The sequence below is a fragment of the Hippopotamus amphibius genome, chromosome 4, assembly GCF_030028045.1.
Source record: "Hippopotamus amphibius kiboko isolate mHipAmp2 chromosome 4, mHipAmp2.hap2, whole genome shotgun sequence".
Taxonomy (NCBI): domain Eukaryota; kingdom Metazoa; phylum Chordata; class Mammalia; order Artiodactyla; family Hippopotamidae; genus Hippopotamus; species Hippopotamus amphibius.
This window is the reverse complement of record NC_080189.1, coordinates 155,922,170-155,942,187: the sequence shown is the minus strand read 5'-3', so window position 1 is coordinate 155,942,187 and position 20,018 is coordinate 155,922,170. Positions and strand designations below refer to the sequence as shown.

General features: G+C 44.8%; 1 protein-coding gene across 2 annotated transcripts in view; it reads right to left on the bottom strand.

Annotated features, from left to right (window-relative positions):
• SMOC1 (SPARC related modular calcium binding 1) overlaps nt 1–19,627 on the bottom strand; it is a 138,062-nt gene extending 118,435 nt beyond the window's left edge. Inside the window, exon 1 of one of the 2 annotated variants that reach the window (XM_057732165.1) lies at nt 19,271–19,627. In XM_057732165.1, the coding sequence (XP_057588148.1) occupies nt 19,271–19,369 (99 nt within the window). In that variant the 5' untranslated portion in view covers nt 19,370–19,627. The remainder of the gene's footprint in view (nt 1–19,270) is intronic. The other variant, XM_057732164.1, reaches the window with a different exon arrangement.
• Between the last annotated feature and the right edge of the window lie 391 nt (nt 19,628–20,018).

Genomic DNA, 20,018 nt, shown 5'->3' with positions numbered 1-20,018 from the left:
GTGGGGATGGTTTTTCTCTGCTCCGTGAAGGACTCAAAGAGCTGTTGAGTGGTCTCCGCTCAGGTGCATGTGCCGGAGAAATCTGCCCTTTTGGAGATAATGGCACTTATCATTCAGATAAGTTACGCTAACACAAGCAAGAAATGGATTCCACCAAGTGAATTCACACACAGACCCAACAAGTGAAGCTCTCGATGGAGACAGCTGATTTCACTGCCTCGATGGCAGAGGTGGGAAGAAGTTCCAGAAGTTCCATTCCTGGTAAAGCTTAGTTTCTTACGTAACTACATCCGTCAGAACTGTTGCAAATGAGTCTCTGTTGCAAATGACAGCAAATAACATCAAACTGACTTAAGCCAAAAAAAAAGAAAGAAAGTATATGAGCTATTTATTGATGTATAACAAACCACTCTAAGATTTAGTGGCTTTAAATAACAATTTATGATTCTGGATTTTGTGGTCTGACCGGGAGCTTCCTCTGCTGGTTTCACTCATGCAGCTGCATTCAGCTGGATCGCCCATCAGGCTGGAAGATCCAAGCTGGCCTCCCTGGCGTGGTGAGCAATTGGTACCAGCGGTTGGCTGGAGCACTTCAGTTCTCCTGCACATGGCCGCTCACGCAAGAAAAACCGATTTTCTTACATGGTGGCCTCAGGGCAAAAGTCCAAGAAGGGTGAAGGCAGAAGCTACAAGGCCCTTTGAAGCCCAGTCTCCAGAACTCACACAGGGTTGCTCTCAATATATTCTATGAGTCAAAGCAAGTTACAGGCCAGTCCAGATTCAAGAGGTGGGGATACAGTCTCCACCTCTTAGTGGGAAGAGCCATGAAGAAACTGTGGCCATGTTTTATCCACCACAGGAAGCTACTGGCACATTTAAATGGGAGAAACAGGGGAGTTTTCAGCATAGCTGTATCCAGATGCTCACAGCATATTATCAGAAGTCTGTCTCTTTCCTCTCTCGTCTTTGTTTTGCTCTGTGCTGGCTTTATTCTCCGGCAAGCTGTTCACTCATAAGGACCAAGTGAGCACCAACCACTCTAGGCCTACATCCTCACAGTGTCCCAGCCCAACCAGGAGTTTCTCTTCCCCAACAGTTGCAACAAAAAGTCCCAGAATTGAATTCATGGGCCCAGCTTGGGTCTCGTGACCATCCCTGACCCGAGAGAGAGCACACACTTGGTGACCAAGTCCAGGTCACACCCTCGCCCTGCAACTGGGAGGTGGGATCACTTCAGTTATGGGGACTGAGAGTAAGGGAGGGGTTTCTCCCAGAGTAAGACAGAGATTCTATTACCAGGAAGGAAAGAATAGATATTAGGCAGACCAAAACCACAGATGTTTACTACAATAGGCTTCTCAATAGGTCACAGGGCAGAGTCCCCACAGAATGCACTGAACGGCTCTCTCCCAATGCATCATGCAACTCTGCCAGCTGAAAAGTCCCAGTTTCCCAGTAGGGCAGTATGTGCACCATTGAATGACTTGTGCATTTGAAAAACAAAGACGTCAGACAAAGCCTTTGGAGACATGCACTTGCACAATTCTTCCATCTGGCAAAAGATGTCTTTTCTCAGGCATTTGTCACATTGCTCCCAAAGATGTCCCTCCCTAGTAGGAAGCAGAATGCTTTGTCTTTTAACTCAGTGGTTTTTCTGGATTAGATGCAAACACAATTTCCTCTTTGCCTCCCACGGCCTCATAAAGGGCCAACTCGTAAATGAATAAATGAAAGAGAATGAATCAAAATACCCCTCCCTAACTAGTGCTGTGCTGAGATCCAAAGCCCTCAGGTACAGGAAGCAAAGATGATCATGGAGAAATCCAACCGATCTGTCTCTTTGGAACCTCTTGGACTCTGCTGTACTTGTCTACATTGGAGCTTTCATCTTTTCATCTTCATGGACAACTCCTGAGTATGGGACAAGGAACTGGAAAAAGAAATCTTTGTTTTTAATTTTATCACATGGTATAGCAGTTACACGTGGTCGTCAAGACTTGTCTTCCACAGAACTGGACACTAACCTTTTAGAAGTGCTGCCCAGCTAAGATTCTCAATCTCATGCCAGTGCAGGAATAGCTCCAACCCCAAACCAAGACGCTCCTCCACCCTCAAACATGAACATAACATTTGGGAGCACAGAGCCCAGAAACTTCAAGAAGCTCCCTTCCTTCCAGGGAGCTTCTCTTGACATATGTAAGTAACTACTAGCAAAAGTAAATGGAACTTGCACTTGTTTATATTCTTTTAAGTCACAGGTTGCATAGGCCATGGGTTCCAGTCCTTGCCTGATAGATTTTATTCCTTTCTACAATTTTAGCCCAAAGAAGCCTCAAACTAGAATATGTATGAGAATCACCTGCGGTACTTTTTAGAAATGCAGCTTCCTAGACCCTGCAGTATCTCAGGTGAGCAATAGACTATACTTTAGGAAATATGCTCTTTAAGAAATACACGTCTACAAGGAGGTAACAAGATTCTCATCTGCTGGGTCTCAGCTCCTCAGAGCTGGTATGACTAAAGTCTCCATGAGCTGGACCAGGCTAGTGTGGTTATATGGTCATGAGCACAACCGGCCTAGGTTAGCACAGGTATGGGCGAGCAATCTACACTGTGATGCACAACCAACTTGCTTTAGCTCTAGGGAATAGCTGGTTATCAGGCTTTTCACAGTTAACACAGGGGAGAGCCTTTGGGTGTTGGGCATAGGCAAGAATATGTCCCAGGGTCTCACAACAAATATCAGAGAAAAATTCCTTCCTGCTTCCAGCAGGAGAAGTAGCCTTTTTTTTTTTTTAATATGTTTAATTTTTATTGTATTTTTTTACACTGAGCACTTCAGGAAAGAAAAGAATTACAATGATTCAAATGCATGAATGATTCAAATTCAAAATGCAACCCCTGGATTCCATATATATCCTTTATAACCATATCTAATCAATATTAGAACTGTATGTGCATCAAAAAGTCTAGAAACAATAAATGCTGGAGAGGGTGTGGAGAAAAGGGAACCCTCCTGCACTGTTGGTGGGAATGTAAGTTGGTACAGCCACGATGGAAAACAGTTTGGAAGTTCCTTAAAAAACTAAAAATGGAACTACCATATGACCCAGCAATCCCACTACTGGGCATATACCCAGGGAAAACCATAATACAAAAAGACACATGTACCACAATGTTCATTGCTGCACTATTTACAGTAGCCAGGACATGGAAGCACCTTAAATGCCCATCAACAGATGAATGGATAAAGAAAATGTGGTATATATATACAATGGAATATTACTCAGCCATAAAAAGGAATGAAATTGAGTTATTTGTAATGAGGTGGATAGATATAGAGACTGTCATACAGAGCAAAGTAAGCCAGAAAGAGAAAAACAAATACCGTATGCTAACTCGTATATATGGAATCTAAAAAAATGGTACTGATGAACCCAGTGAGAGGGCAAGAATAAAGATGTAGATGTAGAGAATGGACTTGAGGACATGGGGTGGGTGGGGGAGCGAAGGGGAAACTGGGATGAAGTGAGAGAGTAGCACTAACATATATACACTACCAAATGTAAAACAGATAGCTGGTGTGAAGTTGCTGCATAACACAGGGGGATCAACTCGATGATGTGTGATGACTTAGGGGGCCAGGATAGGGAGGGTGGGAGGGAGTCTCGGAAGGGAGGGGATATGGGGATATATGTATAAATACAGCTGATTCACTTTGGTGTACCTCAAAAACTGGCACCAGAGTATAAAGCAATTATATTCCAATAAAGAGCTTTAAAAAAAAAAAAAGAAAAGAAACTAAAATCACCAACAATTAAAAAAAAAAGAAAGAAAAGAAATGTATAAGGACACTAAGCTAACAAAATAAGTAAAATAACTATATGAAGTATAAATCTCAGCACTGGGGACATGCAGGGTCAGCTGAGTCACCGCCACTGTAAGTGAAGTCGCCTTTTTGAAACAGCCGGATCATTCCGTTAATGCTGTAACTAGGCCTGCCCTTGAGAGAAGCTATTTTCCCAGGGCCTACCTCACTGCGGTTTTAGCAGAGCCTAACCAACCTGCAGGATGCGAAATACCCAACTCCAGCCCCCTCTAGTCATCCTGTGCCACCTAAGGAGAGGACAACACTGAGAAGCACTTGTGACGTTCACAGTCCAGAGGCCCAGGCTCACTATAAGACTGAGCCCTAGTCATAGGACCATAGAACACTTCCTTGCCCCCTGCACCTCACCACCACCCCACTAAAGGTCTGTGTATTTACAGTCGCTTTGACCCAATACATCATGTCTGACTTTCAATTAAAAAGTACAAGGCTTACTAAAATGCCAAAAACATAATTTGAAGAGACAGAGCAACCACTGGAACCAGACTCAGATATGGTAGAGACGTTCAAATTATCAGATCAGGAACTTTTTAAAAACTATGATTAGTATGTTAAGGGCTCTAGTGGAAGAAGTAGACAATATGCAAGAACAGATGGGTAATGTGAGCGGAGAGATGGAACTTCTAAGAAAGAATCCCAAAGAAATGCTAGAGATAAACACTGTAGCAGAAATGAAGAACGCCTTTGATGGGATTATTAGTGGACTGGACACAACTCAGGAAAGAATCTCTGAGCTTGAGGATATAGCCATAGAAACTTCAAATAGAAAACTGAAAAGCAAAGGATAAAAAAGACTTAAAAAAAAAATAGAACATAATATCCAAGAATTATTGAACAACTACAAAAGGCCTAACATGCGTGTAATGGGAATACCTACCAAAAAAAGTTAAAAAAAATTATAGCTGGTATTCTAAGAAAGGGAAAAAAAATAAAATCATGTAAAATGCTCAATTAAAAACACAACGGCAGAAAGGAGTTGGAAATAAAATAAGAAAAGGTATTTTAAAATGCAAGGAGGAAGTAGTATTCAAGCTATAATTTTTTTTCTTAAAGTTACACAGATTCAAATACAAAAAAAACATAATGGCAGAAAAAAAGCAGAAGACAAAAACAGGAACAAAGAATGTGAACAACAAATAGAAAATAATAGCAAATATGGGAGATACCAATTCAACAATATCAATAATCACTTTAAATGTCAATGGTCTAAATACACCAATTAAAAGTATTTAGATGGAAAAAAAGCGGGTGTGCTTGGCACAAGTCACCTTATCTGGAAACAGCCCTCCAGGAAGTCATGAGTTTTTGTTTCTGAAATGCTCTAAAGCAGCCTAGAGATCAGGTGCAGGCCCACCCACAGGCTCTGATGGGACTGGCTTTCCAACCCCAGATAAGGGAAAGCTCGGCATCCAGTGGGAGGAGGAGGAGGCCTAGAAAAACCAGACGCTGCTCCTCTAGCTCCATGGAATTTGCCTGGGGGCCAGATCTGGGCACATACTGTGCACTCACTGGGCAGCCTGACTCTTATGACCCTGAGCTCAGAAATAATGAGGAGGGCACATCGGCAGGGCCTTCTGGTTACCTCTTACCAGCAACCTACCATGCCAGGAAAAAAGAAAATAAGACCTCAGGAAGGAGAAAGTGTACAGTTGCCTGGAGAAGACATAGCCACATGGCATTCAGAGGAAGATCTCGCCAAGAGCATCTTTCCTCCAGCCATTTCCATGAGGGGGTCCTCCTGACCTATATTGGGTTGAGAAAGGCATGGGAGGGGGGAGATATTTGACTTACTGCACACACACAAAAAACTAGCTTTGTTTTAAACAAAAAGAGAAAAACCACAAATTAAACATCTTCCACATATTGATGAGCTTTTTAGCTTTAATTCTAAGGGGGAAAACTATAGGGAAAAAACAATGTTCGGTTCTCATATGAATCATCTTTTCTTATTACAACTGTCCGTTTAATGAATAATTAACATTCACTGAGCATCCTGCCATTTCTTCATTTAAGCTCCACAATGACCCCATGAGGTATATAATATCTCCAAATTATACATAAGGAAGCTGAAGCTTAGAGGTTAGTTAATTTCCCAAGGACATACAGCTAGAAAGCAGCAGAGCCGGGACTTAATCTTAGGTCTCCTTGGCCCCCAAGCCACTACTCTGCACTGCCTTCTGGATGGGCAAGAAAGCCTCAAATGGTAGCAGCTCAGGAGCTGCCTCTCATCACCCACCCAGCAGTGAGATGGGAGGTGCATTTCATTCTCATGGTAAATGCATCTTTAATGAAAGAAAATATACAAACAGGGAATCAGCAATAGATATAGGCCCGATCTTCTTCTAAGCCTCTCCCTTGATGGGAGAAGAAAGTACAATAACATACTACCAATAGAGGGCATGTGGTCCTCAAAGCACAGGAGGAGACAAGAAGGATGGAAATGATGCATCTTGTCCTCTGCGCAGCTCCTGACTTCAGGCTGCCTGGGCCAGTGCAGCTGTGAATCTACCCCAAGAGACAGGGACAAAGCATCCACAGGAGAGCCCTGGACATTTCAGGCGCTCTTCAACAAATACAAAGGGTTTCCACTTCAACCCTCAAATTGAGTATTGATTTTAAAAGGTCTCCCAGGAAAATACTGTGCCAACCAAAAAAACACAGCCCCTGTGCTGTAGACCATTTGCCATTTAATTTGGGCATGTCTGCCCTGATCGCATTGCTATTGACAAGCATGAAGAGTCTCACACCAAGATCTACCTTTACTTCCAACTATATCTATCACTGGCTACTTGTACTATTTGCTCTGCTGCACATTTCTTAACTGAAACCTTAAGAATTTGCAGAAACCAAGAATCCATGTCTTTTAAGGACTGAAAAACCAGAACCCTATGAAATGGAAGGTACAATAACAAGGATGGTGAAGACTCTGCATGTCCTGAGTTTTTTGGCCACCTGTTCCAATCACTGTCCATTAGTGAAGTGGCCAAAGGCAACTCAGAAATACAGTCCTCTTCTAAAATTCAGGCTATTTCCTCCCCTTAGCCAGACTTTTACCACTTTCCCAAGTTCTCCAGGACATCTTTGAATGCAAAGTCAGGGACAGAGTAATGGAGATGGAGATCTGGGTTCTGGCTTCTGCTCTGCCACCAGCTAGCTGTGTGGACCCGGGACAGTCCTTATCTCATGTAAAATGAAGGACCCTTGATATTCCTTCCAACTCAGGGACTATGGGGTCATGTTCTGTTCATGTTGGGGGCCCTCTGGAATCATCTTCATTTGGCCAATTCTCATCTGAAAGTATCCAAACTTTTCTTACATTTCCTTTTTCTTATCAGCTCCTAATCTTGGGATGTCTGCCTTGGCGGTCATTTACCCCTCCTGTAATGATGAGGAACTGGTCACACAGTAGCAAGAGATCTCCCTCTCTGGGCTCTGACCATGAATGTCCACACCCTTCTCACTACACATCCCACCCACCACTCTGCTGGGCTACAGACACCACAAATCCCCAGATGGATACTGTGCTTGTTGCCTCAGCATCCCTACCCCCCTCCCACCTTATACGGCCATGTGGTCAGGAGGAGGGAGGAAAGATAACCTGACCCCAGCTCCAGAAACGGGTATCCTCTCTCCCACCCTGCACAAAGATCGGTCTAAGGCATCTAGGCCTACATCACTCATAGCATGGCACTCTCCTGGTCAAAGGGGTTGGTTTAAAATGGGCATTTGATTCTATTTAGATCAATAAGCTAAGAGCCAAAGTTTTCCAAGAGCACCTAGGAAAGGGTGACTAGAAGCCAATTCTCTCTTCCCTCCCCCAGAAAGTGTGATGTTTAAATATGAAGCACGGAACCACTGCAGCAATTCTGCCACCAGGAAAAGCTAGGCTTCAGATTAAACAGACACCACAAAAAGGCAGAGGAGAGAGACGTAAATGCACCGAGTGTTTGATGACACCATTAAGCCACCAAAGCAAACCGATCTTCAAACTACTTTGTATCTGTACTTTCTATTACTTGAGCCAATGAATCCCCTTCACTGGATAAGCCAGTCCAAAACATGGTATCTGTTTCTTATAAGATAAATTCCCAACTGATGTATACGTACCAAAGATCACATATAAAGCTGATCTGAAGTTACACTTCAAAGGCCCCCCGATTAGCATCAGAGAGTAAAACCAGCTCCCTCACGCTCTTACTGCTTCCACCAGAAGCCAAGGAGACTCCCTTCCTAGGTCACCAACCAAGAATTCAGGCAGAGTTTCTCTCACAGCGCTGGGATCACATGCAGCCTCCCCACTGGGAGGCCACTGCTGAGGAGGGCACACTGCCCCCCAGGCCCCCTTCCTCTGTACCCCTCCATGCCAACACAGAGACAAGAAAGATGGCCATGCCACACAAAATGTAGAAGTGCTTTTCAGTATCACCTGTCACTTATTTAAAAATCAGTGACAAAAAAAAAAAAAAAAAAATCAGTGACAACGCCCGAGAAATTAGTGGGTCCCAAAACGGCCATCACTGGGCGCTAATATCACAGATGTTACGTGCTTCTTGATGGAAGTGTACGCCAACTGCCATGAAATATACTTGCCCGAAAAAATATCAAATCTATATCTGATCAACCTCTGGATCTAAGTATCATTTTCCAGGAAATTTAAAGGATAGAGGAACATGTTACACAACTCTAGGGGAATGTAATCAGCAGAAGCTACTTTGGAAAACCCTAGAACAACCTGTTTATTCAACAAATAAATTACAAAGTTAAAAGAAAGTAGAGAGGAAACTAGATTACAAGAGGATTAAGATACAGAGAAGCCAATATGTGGACTTTAATTGGGTCTTGATCTGAGACATAATCAGGGAGATTTGAATGCTGATTGAATTCTACATTATAATCCCTATATTAAGGGATTGTTGTTAATATTTTTTGGTTGTGATATGGTTTTGTGGTTTGGTGTTTTTTAACGTCTTTATCTTTTAAAGATATATATGAAAATATTTATGGATGATAAGATATAATGTCTGAACTTGTTTCAAAATAATATGATCAGAGGACTAGAGAGACGGGTGGAAGAATCGAGATTGGCCAGGACTTGTTCTTCATTGGAGCTGACTGAGGGTTCCATAGGAATCCACTATGCTAGTGTCTGCTTTTTGTATATTCGGAAGTTTTCATAATAAAAGGTTTTTTAATGAATGGAAAGGACCCAAAGATGAAGGAGAGTCTAAGCTCTTTGCCAAAGTCCTAGTGTCATTTCCAAGGAAGCCTGTTTACTCGAAGTAACACTTCCTATGTAAATTTCCCCAAGTAATTACCTTGACAGAATACTTCCAGTTGACACATCTCTCCAAATGTTACTGGGAATTTCTGAAACACAGGACAAGCACTCCTTCCACAGAAGTTTAATTCACAGAAAATAATGTATAAACTCATATCAAACATTAAATCGATGTTTGACCTGTGTATTGTATTTGTTGCTGCTTATACAACCCGAGCCTTTAGAAACTTATTCACCCTAATTTATACAATCTTAGCAGGGAGAGACCTTTCTCATCCTGACACCAAAAACAGAAACCATAATGACAGATTAATTACATAAAGAGTAAAATTTAGAAGACTGAAACCAGTATCTTTTCATAATGAAAGGTATTTACCAGGCACGACAGCAAAACAGATTAATATTCTTAGTGTTTAAAAAAATAAAAAAACAGAAAACCTCTTCCCAAGTAGGTCTGTGAGGTGAAAAAAGAAAAAGAAAAAGAAAAAGAAAAAGAAAAAAAAAACTACCACTCCTACTTTTAAAATCAGCAAAAATTCTGCACAGATGATTTCCGGAAGAAAAGGAACTAACGTAGGACTGCCAGATACAATATAGGATACCCAGTTAAATTTGAATTTCAGATAAATGACAAATAATTTGGGCCATAATTATGCTAAAACATTATTTGTTGTTTAAATTCCAATTTACGCAATTTGCATTTCTTTATGTTATTCAAATTTATATTATTCAATTACATTATTCAAATGTATGCAATTTACAATTTAGGCAATCCTACATTAGTATTTCTATTTGCCAACTCTGGCAACCCTAACTAATGGCCAATAAATTTGAGAAAATTATCAACCTCATCTCTAATTATCAAGGGAGAGCAAGTATAGCAAGAAGAGCAGAGGCCCCAGCAGGCAGGGGTGGAAGAAGGATGAACCTGCACCCACCCAACCCACCTGGAGCTCAGGGAAGGAGGCATGACATCAGAGCCTCTCGAGGGCAGGAAGGAGGTGGCCAGAACTTGAGGTGATTCAGGTCACAAGTTTGGTTGAACAGCCCTGAGCAAGGGCTCCAGGGGCAAGGAAAAATATGATCAGCAGCTTGGAGCAGAGGACCTCGTACAAAAGCAGCACTTTTATTATTTGCTCTTAAAAGTTTGTTGTGATCTATCCAAATGCATTTTTATCTTTATGGAGAACTTTATGATGTGTCATGTAATACATACACAAAAGGCATTTAAATATCTGTGTACTCACCTTCCACTTTAAAAACATAAAACATTACCAACCAATGTTTCTCTCCCTCCTGCTCTTGCACCCTAGGTAACCACTATAACCTGTGCTTCAGAGTTATCATTGCCCTTAATTTTCCTATTTTTTTTACATATGTTTGCACTCTTAAATAAAATACATATAGTTTTCACATGCTTTCAACCTTCACATAAATAGCAGCATAACGTATGTTTTCTATAATTTGCCTTTTTTCACCCTATGTTTTTGATTGTGAAATTGATTCATAATAATGAGTGATACTTTACATTAGTCAGTTTCAGCACTGTGTAATATTCCATTATTTGGATATACTAAAATTTCCAATTTCTAGTCTCCTGTTGTTGGACAGTTAGCTGGTTTACAATTTTTGCTACTACCAAAAATTGCTGCTGTGAACACCTTTAAGCATGTCTCTTAGTATACATTTCAGCACATTTCTCTAGGGTATATGCCGGAGTGGAATTACAAGCTCAAAGAGTGTGTGCAACTTCAACTGTAATTCTACAAAGTGATTGTACTAATTTATATTCCCACCGGCATCAATAAATACATTTTTTACAGTTACATCCTGCTGAGGTTAATGGAAATGCTCCTTTAAAGCAGACTGAGTTCAAAGCATGCAGAAATTGAGTCAGAGGCCTGGTACTAAGAGTTACTCTAAAAATCAACCCAACATGAGCACAGGCTGGCTGTGTCTCATGTAGATGGGGATTGGGCTGGATTGAGATAGCTTTGGGGATTTCTTTAAATCATGCATGTTTTAGTCTTCATCACTTTCCTCTGAGATTAAACTATGCTCATGGTAAACAAAATTATCTTAATAATTAGTAAGACACATCTCACAGAAATGGAATGTCCCCATGATGACCACCATTAACAGCATGACATAAAATCCACCTAATTTTTCTATACATAAACCAACTTTTTTTTTTTGCACAAAGGGGCTTATGTAGTTTGGGCTGCATTTTACTTCTTTTTACTGTGTAGTATTTCTTTACAAGGAAAGAAACAATCTACATTTACCAAAAATTCTGTTATTCAATAAATATTTACTAAGCACCTGTTCTTGGACGGTTTGGAGTCTATAAAGAAAATTCAGCGACACCATTGTGAGCCTCCCACTCTAAAGTGAAAGAAACTCACACATGCAGGTCATAACCGTGGCCCCCACTCACCAAGCACTCTCTGTGAGTCAGGCACTGTATTAACCCTTAATGCATGTGGCAGGCAGAATAACACCCCCCACCCCCCAAAGATGTCCATGTCCTAATCCTAATACTGCTACATTATATGGCAAGGAGGAATTAAGGTTGCTAATCAGCTGACCTTAAAATAAGGAGAACAGTCTGGGCTCTCCTGATGCGCCAAGTGTCAGCCATCGCAAGGGTCCTTGAGTGGGGAAGATGGAATCACAAGTCAGAACTAGAGAGATGGCAGCATGAAAATGACTTGACCAGCTATTGCTGACTTTGAAGGTGAAAGGAGCCTACAAGCCAAGGAACAAAGGCAGTTTCTAGAAGCTGGAAAAGACATGAAGATGAACTCTCCCCTGGAGCCTCCAGAAAGGAACTCATCTCTGCTGATCATTTAACCCACTGAGACCTGTGTCAGGCTTCGGACCTCCAGAGACCTGTGTTGCTTAAGCCACTAGGTTTGTACTATTTGTTACAACAGGAGTAGGTTATAGGAGGAGGAACTGGAATAGGAAGCTAAGACTTCCCACTTCAATCCTCCCACCACTCTGGAACGTAGAGGCTATCACTTCCATTGGACAAACTGGGGAACTGAGGACCCCAGAGATTAAATTACTAGCCCAGGTTCTCAGTAGCAGAGCCAAACTCAAACTTGGGTCTGTCTACCTCCAAAGCCTGTGCTGAGGCTGCCCCACGACCCTCCCTCTACGGTCAGCTGGAATTCAGGGCAGATGGGGACATGCACTGCCCTAGGGGTAAGCAAAGCACAGGGGGCCGAGAGAACCCTCCTGGGGCGAGGCTGGGAGGACTGCGTGGAAGCTTTCGAATGATGGACGGGATTTTGACAGACAGAGATAAGGAGGGAAGGAGAGGTCAGGAAATGCAATACGGTTCGGTGCAACCAAAGTCTGGGCTATGTGGGGACGGGGCTACACCGTGAGAGGTAAGGCTGAGCGCCTCGGTGAGAGGCTAATGCTGTCCTATGTGATAGCCAGGAGCCACGTGTGGCTGTTAACATTGACACTTAAATCGATTAAAATCAAGTGAAAAAGTCATTTCTTCAGTTTTCTTTTCCACATATAAAACTTCAATAGCAACAAAACAAAACAAAGCAAAAAAACCACAAAAACCCCTTCAATAACCACACGTGCCTAATATTGGACAGTTCAGATATAGAACATTTCCATTCTGGCAAAAAAGGTCTATTGGACCGAACCGCTGATGAAGGGAAGTCGTTGGAGTCGTTGTTTGAGCCAGTCAGGGGTACTGTGCACCTTGAAGGCAGGCTTCAAAGTCCTTTTATAACAATGTCCACCACAACCTCTTACTTGTTACTACTGGGCTGGCCAAAAAGTTCGTTTGAGTTTTTCTGTAATATGTTATGGAAAAACCCGAATGAACTTTTTGGCCAGCCCAATACTTTGGTGTCCTCTCCCCTGGGGCTTTGCATAATTTTTCAAGAAGAAATGCATGGTAAACATGCCCCCAAGATATTTTTAACTCCCAGTGCTGTCCTAGAGATGCTATCTAGTCCTAAAAAATGAACCATTCTGGGAAGTGGGTTCAATTTTTCTCCACTGCTAATACTTAAGAAAAGAAAAAAGAAAAAAAAAAGGTCCTTATCTAATAGAATCAGATCAATGCTGCAGTGAGAAATGGTTTTTAAGGGGAAGAGGCACAGTCACTCACATTTGTAGAGTATTTGTCAGGTTTCAAAGCACCTGACACATTATCTCACAGAACCTGGCTCTATCCTGGTCCACCCTGATGGTGGCAGGGGCTCTTCTAAGACTCCAGCTCTTCTGAGTGGCCTTTCCTGCTTTGTAGAGGCTGCCCTGCTTCAGCTCCAGAAAAAGGAGGCTGAAATCAACCGAGGCAACGGCTGGGAAGTATACAGAGCTCCGCACTGTTAACATGCTTAGATGTCTGCCAAAGGTAAGATTAATTTGTGATCTAGCAATTGAGTTTCGAATGACGTCAGGTACAAAAGGAAATCCAATTAATTGCTATACTGACCTATGTCGCTCTGGGGTCTTTGTGAGGCTGTTGGGAGTATTGGTGGAGATCCAGTTCTCTTACCCCCCTCGGTGACTCAGGGTTCGTGCACAGCACGTATGTACAATGCTAACCCTGTCTGGCAGGCCTCGCTCGCAGCTCCGATCGATTTCCCATCCGCAGCTCAACCCCTGTCCTCTCACAAACTGCTCCGCAGTCACAAACGCAGGAGGAAGGGGCCCTCCACACTGACATGCCCCCCTCCAACACCAGCAATGCCAGGAACTTGGCTGCTTAAACAATAGATCTCTATGTGGTCGGGAGAAAAAGGGTGCCCTGTACCTGCTAAGCAGGGCCATGCTCCCCTCCCCAGCCTCTGCCAAAGGGGGGTGAGGGAGGAGGTCGGAATGAAGGCAGAGATCAGCCAGAAATACGCCTCCCCTGCCCCCGCTGGCAAATAAGGCTTCAGCGAGTGAACTTTTCTACTCTGCAGGGCTGGAGACTCAGATGTACAGACAGAGCTGACCCCCCCGAGGAAGGGAGAGGGAAGATTGCCCATGGCGGGCTCAGCTTTACAAATGAGCCCATTGGCCAGCTGATATAGATATTTACGCTGGAGCCTGGGCCAGCTCTGGGTCTAACCAGCCAAGAATTCAAACAAAAACCAATAATCACTCCCCAACGTGGTATTTTGGGTCGTTTCTAAGATGTACATCTGGAAGGGGGGAGGAGGAAGCAGAAGGAGACAAGAAAGGAGTCCCTACTGAGGGAATTTGTGTTTGTCTGACCTCAGGTGCAAAGAGTTGAATTAATCATATTCTTTGGTTTACGACACACTCAACGTTGGTCAATGAGGAGCCACTCTTACTTTTTATTAAATAAGCTATTGGTCTTTACCAATGAACAAATACCTTCAAACTCACCTCCCCCCTCCCCCCAACAAAAATAGGTGAAGCGTTGATACCAACTGGCACTAACACATGATTTTCCTGAACAATCCATCCCTCTGCTTCACCCTAACCCACCCTCCGATCTTGTGTACCTTGGTTTTCTTTTCATATAGTTTTCTTGAAGTTATATGTATTCCTAAAAGTGCTTTTCTTTAATGTTAGCTATTCATATATTTATAAAAGATGTCATGCTGCATCTTTCAGTGCATTTCTTTTACTTAATATCATATTACCCAGATGCATCCATATTTTTGCATGTCTCTGTTGTTCATTTGCTTTGACTGACTATAACTCACCACTGTGTGAATACATCACAGTTTATTCATCTGCCTTCCAACTGACAGGTATTTGGGCTCTTTCCAGGCTTGTGGTAGTGTGAAGGCTGTTGCATATGTCTCCCTCTGGACATGAGTTTCTCTTGGGCTTATACACCTAGGAGTGGAATCTCTGGGCCATAAGAAATGTGAATATTCGGGGAATTCCAGGGCGGTCTGGTGGTTGAGACTCCGTGCTTTCCCTGACAAGGGTTCAGGTTCAACCCCTGGTTGGGGAACTAAGATCCCACAAGCCAAGTGAGGCAGCCAAAAAACAAAATGTGAATGTTCAACTTCAGGAGATAATAGATAATATCAAAGTGTTTTCCATTTGATTGAATTTCCTACAGTTTCTAAGATGATTGTTTCCTCTTCCGGTCCTCCTCAATATTGTTTCTTTAAACTTCACATCAGCTCTATCAAAATGTTTAAATCAAATTCTTGGCCTAACACCTTGAGTAGCCTCTCAGCTAAATCCCCCATGTGGGAAAAAAAAGGTTCTTGTCCTGAACACAGGTAATAAGAAGAACATCTCTGCAGACACAAGGACCCACCCTGGTCCAGACACTGAGACAGGTTAGTCAAATAGAAGGGAACTGTCTACAAGCTGCTTCACATTTAGCAAATGCAAGATTTTTTTAAAAGGGTTTAGGTGGAGCCAAAGCCTAGTCCCCAATCCAAGTTTGCCTACTCAGTCTCTCCTCCCCCACACCTCCCATAACCACCATGCACACTTATTTTTAAACAAGGAACAAAAGCCTAAAGTGGAAAAAAAAGAAAGTTTGTTAAGTAACCAGTTTTACATTTAAATGAGAGCAGGGAGTCCAGCATGGATGTCACAGTACAGTTGAATTCATTTCAATAAATATTTACAGAACACTTTGCAGTGTGACCAGCACATTGACAAATAACATCTCTATTCTGCCCTCGAGAGGTTGTGAGCTTGTTCATTTACCAAGACAGAATCATGCGTGCAATGCTAAAGGGTCAAGTTAGTGCTGAGAAGATGAAGATGCTGGTCTGATCTCAAGATGCTCACTGTAGAAGAATTAGCAAAAGTTAGAACACAAGTGAAGCAGATACCGAAGCTGTACAAAGGTGAGAGTGATCTATTCTAACCAAAAGGCTGTTCTGCAGGAAAGTTCCCAGAGAGTGATGCGAGAGCTAGGTTTTAAAGGATGAATCAAGTACACAAGAGGAGAGAGGACAAATAAAGAATATAGCAAAACAATTAAGAAATCAAATTTCTTAGACTTCTTGACCTTTTCTCCTATTTCTCAAACTTTTAAAATCTATTTCCTGCTTCCAGTCCTGCACCAAGGAAGTGGAACCTGTGAATCACTGTTAAACATGCATTATCTGCATTTATTCGTTCATTCCACAAGTGCCAGGCCCTGTGCTGAGCTCTGGGGATACACCCACGGACAAGATGGGCATGATTCCTGCCCTCACCCAGCTCCCAGTCTGCAGAGCAGACAGAGGTTTAGACAAAGACAGGCATTAGTCAGGCTCCATCAGCCTGGCAGAGCCCCTCCCCCATCCAATCCTCCCCAGAAACATTTTCAGTAAATTGTGCAGGATTAAAGAAATGGCTGCCTCCTCCCTAATTAAAAGGCTCCTGACCAGTATCCCAGGTAGCCACGCAGCTGCTCAGAGCTGAGAGACCAAGAAATCAGGTGCTTCCTACATAATAGCCTCCAATCTGACACTTGATAGCTGCTGGTTTCCAGAGTCAAACAAATGTCAGGCATTTTACGAAGTCAGGAAGCAAATAAGGGGGCAAGGATTGGGGTCTAGGCCTCGGGGGAGCTCAATTAGTAAGCCAGATAAAATTAAACTGAAAGGGCATGCTCTCAGTTTCCTAGAAAGCCAGCTGGAAAGGATGCCAATCCTTAAGCCTCTGTCATTCAAAAGATTAACAGAAGAGACCCAGGGATGCCCAAGGGGATACTGCAACAGCCAGATGTTTCTTCTTCTCCTATGACACTGCTGCTCACAACCAGGGCCACATTTCTGAGGCCACCAAGAAGCCACAGAAGAGAACTGCAGTCTTCTGGAATAGGTTTAAACTCAGAGACATCACTCTTTAGCGATACAGACCCAAACATTATCATTAATAGTGCTTTCTTACAGACTCGCCTGATGCGCATTTGACAGGAACGGCATCACTAGTTGGACGAACACTCCCTGCAGCTGCTTGGTGGTGTGGAAAGCACACGACCTACACATCCACATAAACTGGGATTTGGCTCCCAATGCTACGGATGCACCATGAGTGTTTCAAGCAAGGCTTTTAGCCTCCCTGAGTCTCACTTGCAAAATGACACGAAAAAGACCCACCTTCTTGTTCTTATAAACATAGGCGATCATGGAAAGTGCCCCGCTCAAGAATTCATAAATGGTGGCTCTTAATGGGGCCCATAAATGCATCCAGGTAACCACATGCTCAAGACGGCAGCTTCCCCTTGGTACTTTCTAAATGTGTGTGTGTGTGTGTGTGTGTGTGTGTAAGAGAGAGAGAGGAAAGGAGAAAGAGAGAAAAAAATGCAGCTGGGACACACACAAGCCTATTTACAGTTCCTGTTTGTGTTCCACCATTTCTATCAAACCAATAAACTAAAGAAGCCAGAGGGAAAACTAACCAATGTCTCTATTTTCCCCTGAAGTCCCCAGCTTTCCCCTAAGAGCTGCTTCCTGCAGTTTCAGGAGGCAAGGAAGGAGAGCCATATGGCTTGAGACGCTAGACCCACCCGGCAGCAAATGAGCCCCCCACCATTTGTCTCCGGGCCTCTCATGTGGGCAGGCATCCAGATTTCAGTCGGGGTGCTCTGGTCTGCATCTCTGTCTTGACTGCTCCTAATTATTGAAGGGAACGCCGTGGCTCTCCTGACCTCGGAGTTTAAGACCTGCGAGTCCTAATATCAAACCAAACAGCTTCATTTAAAAGGCATCCTCATCTGCATCCATAAAAGTCACTCCCGGAGCCCTGACTTGCCCCAGCTTTGGGAACGCCTGCTGTCGAGGATTTATGACACGCCCTGGATCTAATCGGCTGCACTTTAACTGCTGCTGTTGCACATCTGGTCATAAAAGCAAGGGCCGGCCCAACACGGGGACAAACACTTTTCTTTCCTAAGTGGCTGCAAATCTGATCTCACAGTGATAGCCGGGCTCGGATGTAATCAGCCAGCATCTGGGCAGTCATTACGGCTCGTCAAGCTTTGCAAGGCTTTTCCCACACACACGACAGCTATAAAGATGATTCTCCTGTAGCAAGAGCTATGAAAAAAAGAACCTGCAATCTGAACAGGTGGCAATGGGCTAGGCCAAACAACATCTAGGAAAGCATGAGTTGGTTAAGGACCCAAGCTTTTCACAAAGATTCCAGCTGCTTTCACATGGCCTCTCCCGCTGCCCGGTGGAGGCAAGCAGCTCTCTCGATAGACAACCGCTCTGACATAAGTTCATTCTTGGCCAGAGATTCTCTGGGTAAGTTTGGCCAGATGAACCCCTAGGTGGTTTAAGAGTACACTTTTTAAAGGCAGTGGAATCCTTCCTTAGACCAATTGGGTGGTATGGGAGCGATAATCCAGCTCAGAAAGGAACACAATGCTGTCCGTTCCAGGAGATTTTACAATGCCCTGGACGGCCTGTCCTGTGCACAGAATTGGCACGTTTCACATCGTTCAGGAACTCCAATCAGACCAAGGTTCAACACGTAGTTCAACCTCCCGGTCCGAACACAGGCGAAGAGACCCTTGAATGCGGCCAGCTCCTCTCCACCAGCTCTCCACAGCCCCCACCTCTACCCCTCCTCCGTGGCTGTGCCCAGCGGGAGGGAGCATTAAAATTATCTGCTGTGGGTTTTACGAGCAGCGATCGCTTTTTAAAACAACAACAACACAAGGTCCTTGTGTGGCTCTCGGGTAACCTAAAACCCTGGAGACAGAGCTGCGCCCCCACCGCCGCCTGCCAAGAACGCCAGCGCTCCGGGACCGCGCGCAGGGTGAGACCACAGGGCAGCCCTGCTTGAGCGAGAGCGAGGAGGCACCTCGGATGCAGGAGGCACCTCTGAGGGTCTTGGAGCAAAATGCCCTGGGAGAAGAGACTGGAAAAGAGAACCACCAGTGACAGTGGGGGAGGGGGGGAGGAGGGAGGAGGCAGAGTCTGTGCTGCAAGAAAGAATGGGTTGGGGGGTGGGGGTGGGGAACAATGGGAGAAATTTTTATTTCAGCAACTTCGCCAAGAAGCCCGCAGGGGACTGGGTAGTAGGTGTGCGGGGGGAACAAGGTCTGACACCTCCCTTCCCCCTCTCCGGTCCCGGAGGGATGAGGGCCAAAGACCTGGGTCTCCTTCCGCAGGTGGGCGCGCGGCTGGGGGCGCACTTACCCTAGGGCCCGTGGTGCGGTGGCCGCAAGCCGGGGACAGCTGCACCAACACGAGCAGCAAGTGGGGCGTGAGCAGGCGGGCGCAGCGCGCGGGCAGCATGGTGCCAGGCGGGCCGGGCAGCCGGCTGCGGGCAGGGGTGGCGGGCTCCACGGGGCGCACGGCCGCGCCGGCCTTCCTGCTTTCCTTCCCCCGGGGGCCCTGGCGACTGCGGGCCGCGGCGGCGCGGCGCGGGCTCGCGGAGGCTGCGATCGGAGCGCGCGCTCATGAACCGCCCCGGAGGGGAGCTGAGCGCGAGCGTGTGCTCTGCGCGCGGCGCTCTCCGCTCCACCCGGCCGCGGCGGCAGCAGGTTGGATGCCAGAGCCGGGCCATGGGAATTCCCGTTATAAACCCCCGGGAGGGGCGGGGCGGAGCCCAGCGGCCCTGACTGACGGGCCGAGCGGCCCGTGGCGGCCGCCCCTCTGGCAGGTGAAAGCCAATGGGAGAGAGGAAAGAGGGGCGGCTCGCGGTCGTCCCGGCTGAGGAACCACACTCGGTGGCTCGGCCGAAGTGGGCTCCAGGAGGGACCCGGATAAGGAGGAACTTTTAATTGGCCCTTCGGTGGGGTGAAGCCTCCGAGACCTCCAGCAGCCTGAACATACCAGAATGCCCGCCCGGCCAATGATAACACCGTGAGCATGTATAGTTTTCAGCACGAGTACATGAGTGAGAACAGCCGGATGAAATCCGCAGGGAAAACACTCAGAGCCC